Genomic DNA, 7887 nt, shown 5'->3' with positions numbered 1-7887 from the left:
AGAACCCAGTTCTGACCCTCAGACAACATTTCAGAAACGGTGCTGTTCGTTACGCTGCGTGTTTTTTTTTTACAGCCGCTGCGTAAAACAGCGTCTTTGCAAAGGATAAAGCGTCGGAGCGTATTTGACCTACATTTGTGCATGATGTTGTCACGCAATATGAAATTTCAGTGGGAAAAGGCCAGAAACCATATCGGACCGTGGTCGTGTGCGTGTGCGTGCGCGTTTGTCGCCGTATCTGAGCGGAAAATGTGATATTTGGGCATTTCCTGTCCCGGTGCCTCCGGTGTAAACCGCAGAAAGACGTCGTGCAGGGGGATTCGGGAAGGGACGCGTTGACCCACGTACGAGTCCACAAACCTGCGTCAGAGGCCGGTGGGTAAGTGTTGGGGAAGGCTTCTTCTCTTTTCTCCTTGTGTCAGTCACAGACGGGCGACAACAGCACGACATCTTCAGTTTACACAGGGAGGTGAGGGCTCTCTCTTAATGTGAGGGACATGTCGCTAATACCAGACGTCGTTGAACAATCGTACGTTTAAAGCCTTCTCGCTGCTCAGTGGGGGTGTGTGGGTTGAAATAAGAAAGTGCGTGATTTTATACACCAGCACGAGACAAACCTTCACTTCGGTCTTCATTTAGTCCACCGAGCGGTTTGTTTTTCTGAAAATCCTGACCCATACTGCTCAGCATGGACCCTGCTATTTTGATGGAAGGGGGTCGTAGGAGAACAGACGGGACAGTTAAAAAAAATCTCAGGTTCATAGCGACACACTATCCTATGCCATTTTTATTGCTGCCGAATGTGAGAATGAATCGAAATGATAAAACACATCACATTAAATTATATTTTTATTTATTCATTTTAGCCTGTGCACGTAAAAAAAACATAATTTACGATCTCTGAATGGAGGTTTGATTGTCTTCTGGGAAGGATGCCTGAAAGACGTTATAGGTGATGCTGCACAGCAGATTTGGTTTGTTGTTACTTCATCGTTTTCTTTTAACACGTTTGCTATAACATGATGTTCCGATCACAGGGGAAAATGAGCATTTACGCTTCACCCTGTGGACGCCCCGAGTCTTGCGGACGCACCGAGCCCTGCTCCCCGACGCACTTTATTACCAGACCCGCTTCAATGAATCCTGCATTATCAAGGATTCAGTGTTAGGGGTCATTTTACAGCAAACTGTAAATACTGGTCCAGAGCCTGTAAATTCTAAATATTATAAGCCTGTGTAGTATTTCTAAGAGGTTGGGACACTGTTTGTTCTGTTTTCTAATCTTTGATATTTCTGTGGTTTAAAAACATTTATTCACTTGGACCTTGAAATATTTAGGAGCTTTCTCTCAGTGATGTTTTGTAAAATATTGATACCTTAAAAGACGGAGGACTTATTTTATTTCTTAATGAGTTTAGATTCAGCAGTTTAGATTCTTCAGTGCTTTCGTGTGAACACATATTCCAGATATTCCAGGCTTTATTGTGCTGCGGAGGTTCAAATGAAGTTCTAAGACCTGCAGATCACAGTTATGATGTCAAAAAGAAGATTATATGTCTAAACTGCGACCAGATTAGAAGATGTTACTTCATTACATGTGAGCTGGCTGTTGAACAAGCCCGTAAACACTCGCGTCTCGGCGCTGAACTGGTTCAAGTTTGGAAATCTGATAGGAGGGAATGCGCGTCAAGTTCGCTGAGGATCAGGAAACCTGAACCGGAATTCATGACGTGTGTACCTCCAAAATAAAAAGGTTCAATTTGCATCTGAAGAAAAGAAAAAATGAAATGATCAAATAAGAAGAATCAGAAATGGCCTTGCAGTTATTAGTTGATTAGGTGATGTGCAAGTATTTTGCTAATCTATTAATGACTTTGAGTCAAAAAAAATCTGTTCTTGTTTTAATTTTCCAGGCATAATCATTTCTGGTTTCTGTACTACATATCTTTGGATTTGCTACAGTGCACTACATGAGAGTCTGGTTTTATTTGGGTATGCAAATAGTGAATAAAAGCATTATAAGGGGCATTTAAAAATGACTAATCTCTTTATATTTTTTGGACACTTGTAAATATTTTACAGTTATTTATTTTTCTCAGTGAGTGAGTAAATGAAATGAGTTGCAGTCCTGCTTGCGTTTTGTTTTGTGTTTTATTTTGAAGGCGACCCCCGGAAGTCCTGCGTTGGTTTGTGGGTAGCTTGACGCCGCTGACAGGGACAGGCAGCAGTATGCGGAGCAGCTGATGCTCTTACGGGGCTAAAAATAATCAACTTTTTTCTCTGCAGCTCTCACTTTATTTTCTTTTTTCCCTTTGGCTGTTTCTGACTTTTTAAAATCACGGTGTCACTGAGGACTCTTACGTTTCTCCGGATGTAAGTGCAGTTTTGAGTTTTCTCTTTAAGCTAGCTTAGCTAACTGACTCAGCCTAATGTTATTGACTTTCTAGTGTCGTTTAGTTTTAATTAAAACCTTTTGGTTTTGTAACCGAGGCTGTTTTTCACCGCTGGGTTTGTTTTTAATACAAACTGAAGGTTCATTTACTAGTTAACCTGTTATACCTACATCAGTTTTGTTATTTTAGCACCACATCCACTTGTCAACTCTCCAGACCAGTTAACTGTTAAAGTTAATTATGTCTCCAGAACATAATTAAATTTGGTTTAACTTCTTGTTATGTTAAAGGGACATTTATATGGAAAAAATACCGAAACACTGGGCAGAAAATATGAAGGATCCTCAAAACTAAACAATGGCGGGAAATTTTTGAAGCTGTTATAAATAATTTCGGTGACCAAAACTACACAGGAATCAAGAATCACCAGAATCTTAAACCATTTATGCAACATGATACATGTATTTAATATTCGTACATAGGACTAGTATGTTCCAAACTGTGGTTATTTTTCTGTCCATGACAACAAAATACGTGTTTCTCTTGACCCAAACAAAGATGGCCACCGGATGTAGCTATTCCAGGCGCAGATTTTCACCAATCGGAGCACCGACCCCGATGAGGCAATTAGCCTGCCAGCCTCAAACCACGTCAGGGGGAAAATGTCGAAACAACAGGTGGACAGCGTTAGACTCTAAAAGCGATCAAATGTTTAAATAATACAAGTGACTTACGTTTAGGGCTGCAACTAATTTTCCTGATGAATCAATGAATCTTGGTTTGTTAATTTTATACAATTTTAAAACGTTGTTTAGTTTACTGTCATATGTGACAAAGAAAAGCATCATCCTGAGCTATGGGTTCACTGGAACCTGCAAATATTTTACAGCTAAAACAATTAATCAGTAATCGAATTAGCTGACTGTTAATTTTCAGTCAAATGACTAATTGATTAATCAGGATGAATCATTGAATCGGGACGTTTGGGATCCAGGGCTGTGCAGCAGCCCGTCCCATCAGTGTGTGGGGTTAACAGTAACAGCTATAAAAAGAACAACCTGAGTGTCCTGAAACTTAAGTCAAGGCATCATGACAGCTTTAAATGACATTTCCAACACGTTGCCGTCCCAACACTTAATGTTCATTTAACATTAATGCAGCAGAAGCCAGAGGGCATGCAGCTGGGCAGTGCTCCTGAAATAGCTCTCATGTGTGACACTGGCCTGCATCAGTGTGAGTGAGCCTGGGCTCTCGAATGTGTGACATACCACCAAAATGCCTGACTGAGTCTCCAAAGCTCAGCCAAAGGACGACAAGTGAACCCTAAGATTGGATAAAACACATCAGAGTCATGACATGAGTTTGTCTTTTGCTGTGTGATCTGATGTCTAGTGTTTCTTTGTTTTTTCACAGATTGACTCGAGGCTCGTGTGGAGCAGTTGGGTGGTGGCATGGCCCTGTCGTTTTGCGGCAGCAACAAGTGTATCAGCAACGAGTCTATCAGCAACAAGTGTGTCAATGCTTACAGCGTGGATGAGGGCGTGCTGAACAATGGCTGCTTTGTGGATGCTCTCAACCTGGTTCCTCATGTCTTCCTGCTCTTCATCACCTTCCCCATCCTCTTTATCGGTAGGTGATGACAACACACACGTGTCTGTTGTGTATTGCCAACTTCAAGCCAATGTTTTGTGGCAGGTTTAGTGAGAAATAGGTACAATTCATGTATTTTATGCTCAGGTAAGTATTACTGTTACATGTTTGTGTTTGTTAGGATGCAGTGTTAACAAACTCGCACACACGCGCACACACTCACACACTCACACTCACACACACACTCACACACACACTCACACACTCACACTCACAGTTCTTTTAACTTCTACCTAAATCTAAAATAAGTGGCTAACAACTAACCATGTGGGTAACAACTATTTTTAGTGAAGACATGCCTCCCTCTGGGTGGTGGACACACACACACATACAAGGGTAAAGTGAATAAGTAAATAAAAATCAATTTAAAATGTAAGATAAGTACATAAAGAGTTTCTGTGCCTCTGCAGAAAAAAGGGTATAGTCTGGGTAACGTGGATTCTGGCTGATGAGTGAGCGTTTCCTGCTTCGGCTCCTTAAAGTTTCCCTTCTTCTGCTGGAACGTCTCAGAACTCCCAGTAGCTGTCAGGACAGAATGAACCCAGCTTGTTTTACTGGAGCAGAGTCAGATTGTTTCTGACTGTTTAATGTGTACTGTACATGATTCTAGCAGACCAGGAGGAGTGAACATGCTTTTCTGTCTATGTGTGTTGATGCTATGACAAGACCAGTGCCCAGACTGAACTAATCTTGCCCAGTGCATGCTGGGATACATTCCAGCCCTGTTTGACCCTGTATACCACAAGAGAATTTCAAAATAGATAAACATAGACAAGAGTCAATCCACAATAGTTTTAAATCACAGTTTTGTCCATTAAAAAAATGTTGCATGTATAATAAACCAGATGGGAATTTCTTTTTGGCTCATTCAGAAAATTAAATACATGACAAATCATGAAACCTTTTCCATGTTTAATAAAATACTAAAATTCTCTTAAAACTCCTGGTTGATTTGCAACATTGCCCACTTGGGACCAATCCATGCAGAGCTATTGCAGTGACAGTAGATGGACATCTCATGCTAACCCTGATGAATGATGCATGAACCTTTAATAAGGGTTAAAATAAACAACATCGACTGTTTATGTTTTGTAATGATTACGGCTGGTGTGGAGAGCCAGGTCTGTTTGTGGATCTGCTTCTGGGATGATGCAATACTGAGATGCTCTTATGAAATGTTTTATTTATTTTATTAGAAAGGAGAAATGTGCACAACAGTGTGATAATATTAATAAGATTCTTATTTTCAGCTTGCACCAACTATCATTTTTGTCGATTTTAATGAACAGAGATTTAAATATAAGACATGAGTATATCTGGAAAAATGATCTGTTGGCTGTAAGATTATTGGACAGTGAGCACTTTGTACTAATGTGTAATCTGAGTTTTTGCACTCTGTCTCCTACTGAACTGAGTCACTTCATTTTTTATGCTTTTTGATATTTGGAGTTCTAACCTCCAGCATTAGGAGCAACTACCTTGTCAAAATAAGAGATACAGAAATAGAGAATAAAGCCGTTATTGTAATGTGTTTGCATTAATCAGTTGGTTTCACACTGCAGGTTGTAAACAATGTTGTTCCTGCCGTCTCAGTCAACCACAGCTGGTTATGGAGCCTATTTGAATCTTTGAGTTAGTTTTAACTTTATGGAATAAGAAGAATTTAAGGTTTGATACTTGATTCAGATTGAACAAAACAAACGCTACTGTAATTACATTTTCCTGTAGTGATGCTGACAGAGCAGTGAAGGCAGGAAAATGTGGGACATGTTTTTGTCGCAGTAGAAGTTCATGATGAAATGTAGTGTCAGTTCCCACTGAGCTGTGTTACTGTAATCTTCACCCCAGTGTCTCTCTGTGTCGTCTGGTGGGTAGAACAGATCTGTTAGTCATATTAACTTTTCCCTCTTCCACACACACACACACACACACACACACTTTCTTGTTACCAGTGTGAACACTAAGCAGCTTTGAATAGTAGTTTCGAAAGGATTAGAACCACAGATCAGTGATTCAGTGAGAGCTGGACAGTTGCTGTAGTGAACAAAACTAGACTGACCAAAATACAGAAAATATTATTGAACATTAACAATGATTGGTTCAGTTAGCGCCTATTTAATTTACTTCACTTATGTAATAATCAGAAAGCACTTCTTTCCTAATATACTGCTGCTGTAATAGATTAGTATTTACTGAGTGTGTGGTTGGTTATTTGTTGTGTGTATAGTCATTTATGGGAATAGTCCTGACCAGAAGCCCCCAGCCTGGTCCCCAAGGACCCACTAATTGATGCTTCCTGGTTCTGGGTTTTTTATGGTCTCTGTCCCCTGAGCCTCCAAAATGGCTGAAATCCATTTAGTTAGGAACAGAAACAAACGGGATGAGAATTATTATCTGGGCTCCCGGAGTATCACTCCTTTTTACCAATAAAATACATTTAGATTGATCTGCCACACATACTTTCACTAGTAGACCTGCGCTAAGGCATCAGGACTCTGTGTTGGATTTAAAAGGGCAGTTTAGTTGATTAACCAGCCAGATGATTGACAGGAAATCCCCTTTAAAAACCAAACACTGCCCCAACATCTCCGTTTGGCTTCCTCTCCCTCCTGTTTCATGTTTTTGTACTGCTTGCACTTAAACAAATAAATCAAGTTAAATTCCTCGTGACATTTTTCTCTGTGTGTTTCTGTATCTTCCTGGTTCAGGTTGGGGCAGTCAGAGCTCAAAGGTCCAGATCCATCATAACACATGGCTTCATTTCCCCGGCCACAACCTGAGGTGGATCCTCACCTTCTCACTGCTGTTTGTCCATGTCTGCGAGTTTGCAGAGGGCATCGTCTCCAACCAGTGAGCCTGCAGAAAGATATTTGTCAAATATATTATTACACACAGTATCATTTTTCATCATGTCGGCTGAATAAATAATGTTAGTGAATTTGGTGTTTTTCTAAGAAATTCAGTAGTTTTCTATATTAATTTGCCTCCCACTGTAGGAATATGGACCACCTCCATCTGTACATGCCAGCATTCATGGGTTTCATAGCAGCAACAACGTCAGTGGTTTACTACCACAACATAGAGACATCAAACTTTCCCAAACTGCTGCTGGGTAAGTCTTAACCCCGACAGCTCAGCAAGTCTCAGATATTCCAAGAGTAACATGTATTTTAAAATGCAAATTAACTCCTGCTGTCTGTCTGTAATATTACACTACGTCACCTTTCTGCTACTGCACAGTGCTTTTTATCTACTGGGTGTTGGCATTTATCACGAAGTCCATTAAGCTTTGGAAGTATGCAGAGTACAATGTCGGACCACAGTACCTGAGGTTCTGCATCACAGCCCTGTTGGTGATCCTGTATGCTCTACTGATGGCTGTGGAGATGAACGTCATCAGAGTCCGGGTAAGAAATCATCTGTCATTCGGCATCAGTTAGTTCAGTGTTTAACCCAGGAGGAAAGTCGGTGGTATTTTAGGGGGTCATGGTTCTGACAAAGACGTTAACTGTTCTCATATCTTCTGGTGTCTCCCCGTAGAAATACGTTTTCTTCACCAACCCCCCAAAGGTGAAGCCACCAGAAGATTTACAAGATTTGGGTGTTCGCTTTCTGCAGCCATTTGTCAACCTGCTGTCCAAGGTAGCAGACACAAACACGCTGGGATACATTTGGATTTTTAACATATTAGAGTTTAAAACATTGTTATACTAACATAAACTCAAATGAACATCCAAAGGAATTTAGCCAAGTTTCATGTTTACACCACAAGTTGAAGTTAAAAATCACGGTTGACAGCAGAGTTTCATTTCACACTTCATTATAAGTTGGCAGTCCCAAGTCT

The 7887-nt window shown here is 40.5% G+C and overlaps 1 protein-coding gene across 11 annotated transcripts in view; it reads left to right on the top strand.

Annotated features, from left to right (window-relative positions):
* The first annotated feature begins 234 nt into the window (after positions 1 to 234).
* Positions 235 to 7887, top strand: part of abcc9 (ATP-binding cassette, sub-family C (CFTR/MRP), member 9) — a 39528-nt gene continuing 31875 nt past the window's right edge. For 8 of the 11 annotated variants that reach the window (XR_003296870.1, XR_003296869.1, XR_003296868.1 and 5 more), the window contains exons 1-6: positions 2213 to 2373; positions 3807 to 4022; positions 6752 to 6893; positions 7040 to 7155; positions 7284 to 7450; positions 7584 to 7685. Coding sequence is in view for 3 of the 11 variants with exons in the window: in XM_033325045.1 (XP_033180936.1) it covers positions 3845 to 4022; positions 6752 to 6893; positions 7040 to 7155; positions 7284 to 7450; positions 7584 to 7685 (705 nt within the window). In the remaining 8 variants the exon portion in view is untranslated. Of the gene's footprint in view, positions 470 to 2212; positions 2374 to 3806; positions 4023 to 6751; positions 6894 to 7039; positions 7156 to 7283; positions 7451 to 7583; positions 7686 to 7887 lie in introns of those variants that run through there. The other 3 variants (XR_003296863.1, XR_003296866.2, XR_003296865.1) reach the window with 3 other exon arrangements.

This window comes from Mastacembelus armatus, chromosome 23 (assembly GCF_900324485.2).
Source record: "Mastacembelus armatus chromosome 23, fMasArm1.2, whole genome shotgun sequence".
Lineage (NCBI taxonomy): Eukaryota > Metazoa > Chordata > Actinopteri > Synbranchiformes > Mastacembelidae > Mastacembelus > Mastacembelus armatus.
The sequence above is the reverse complement of the archived record's forward strand: the minus strand, read 5'-3'. Positions and strand labels throughout refer to the sequence as shown.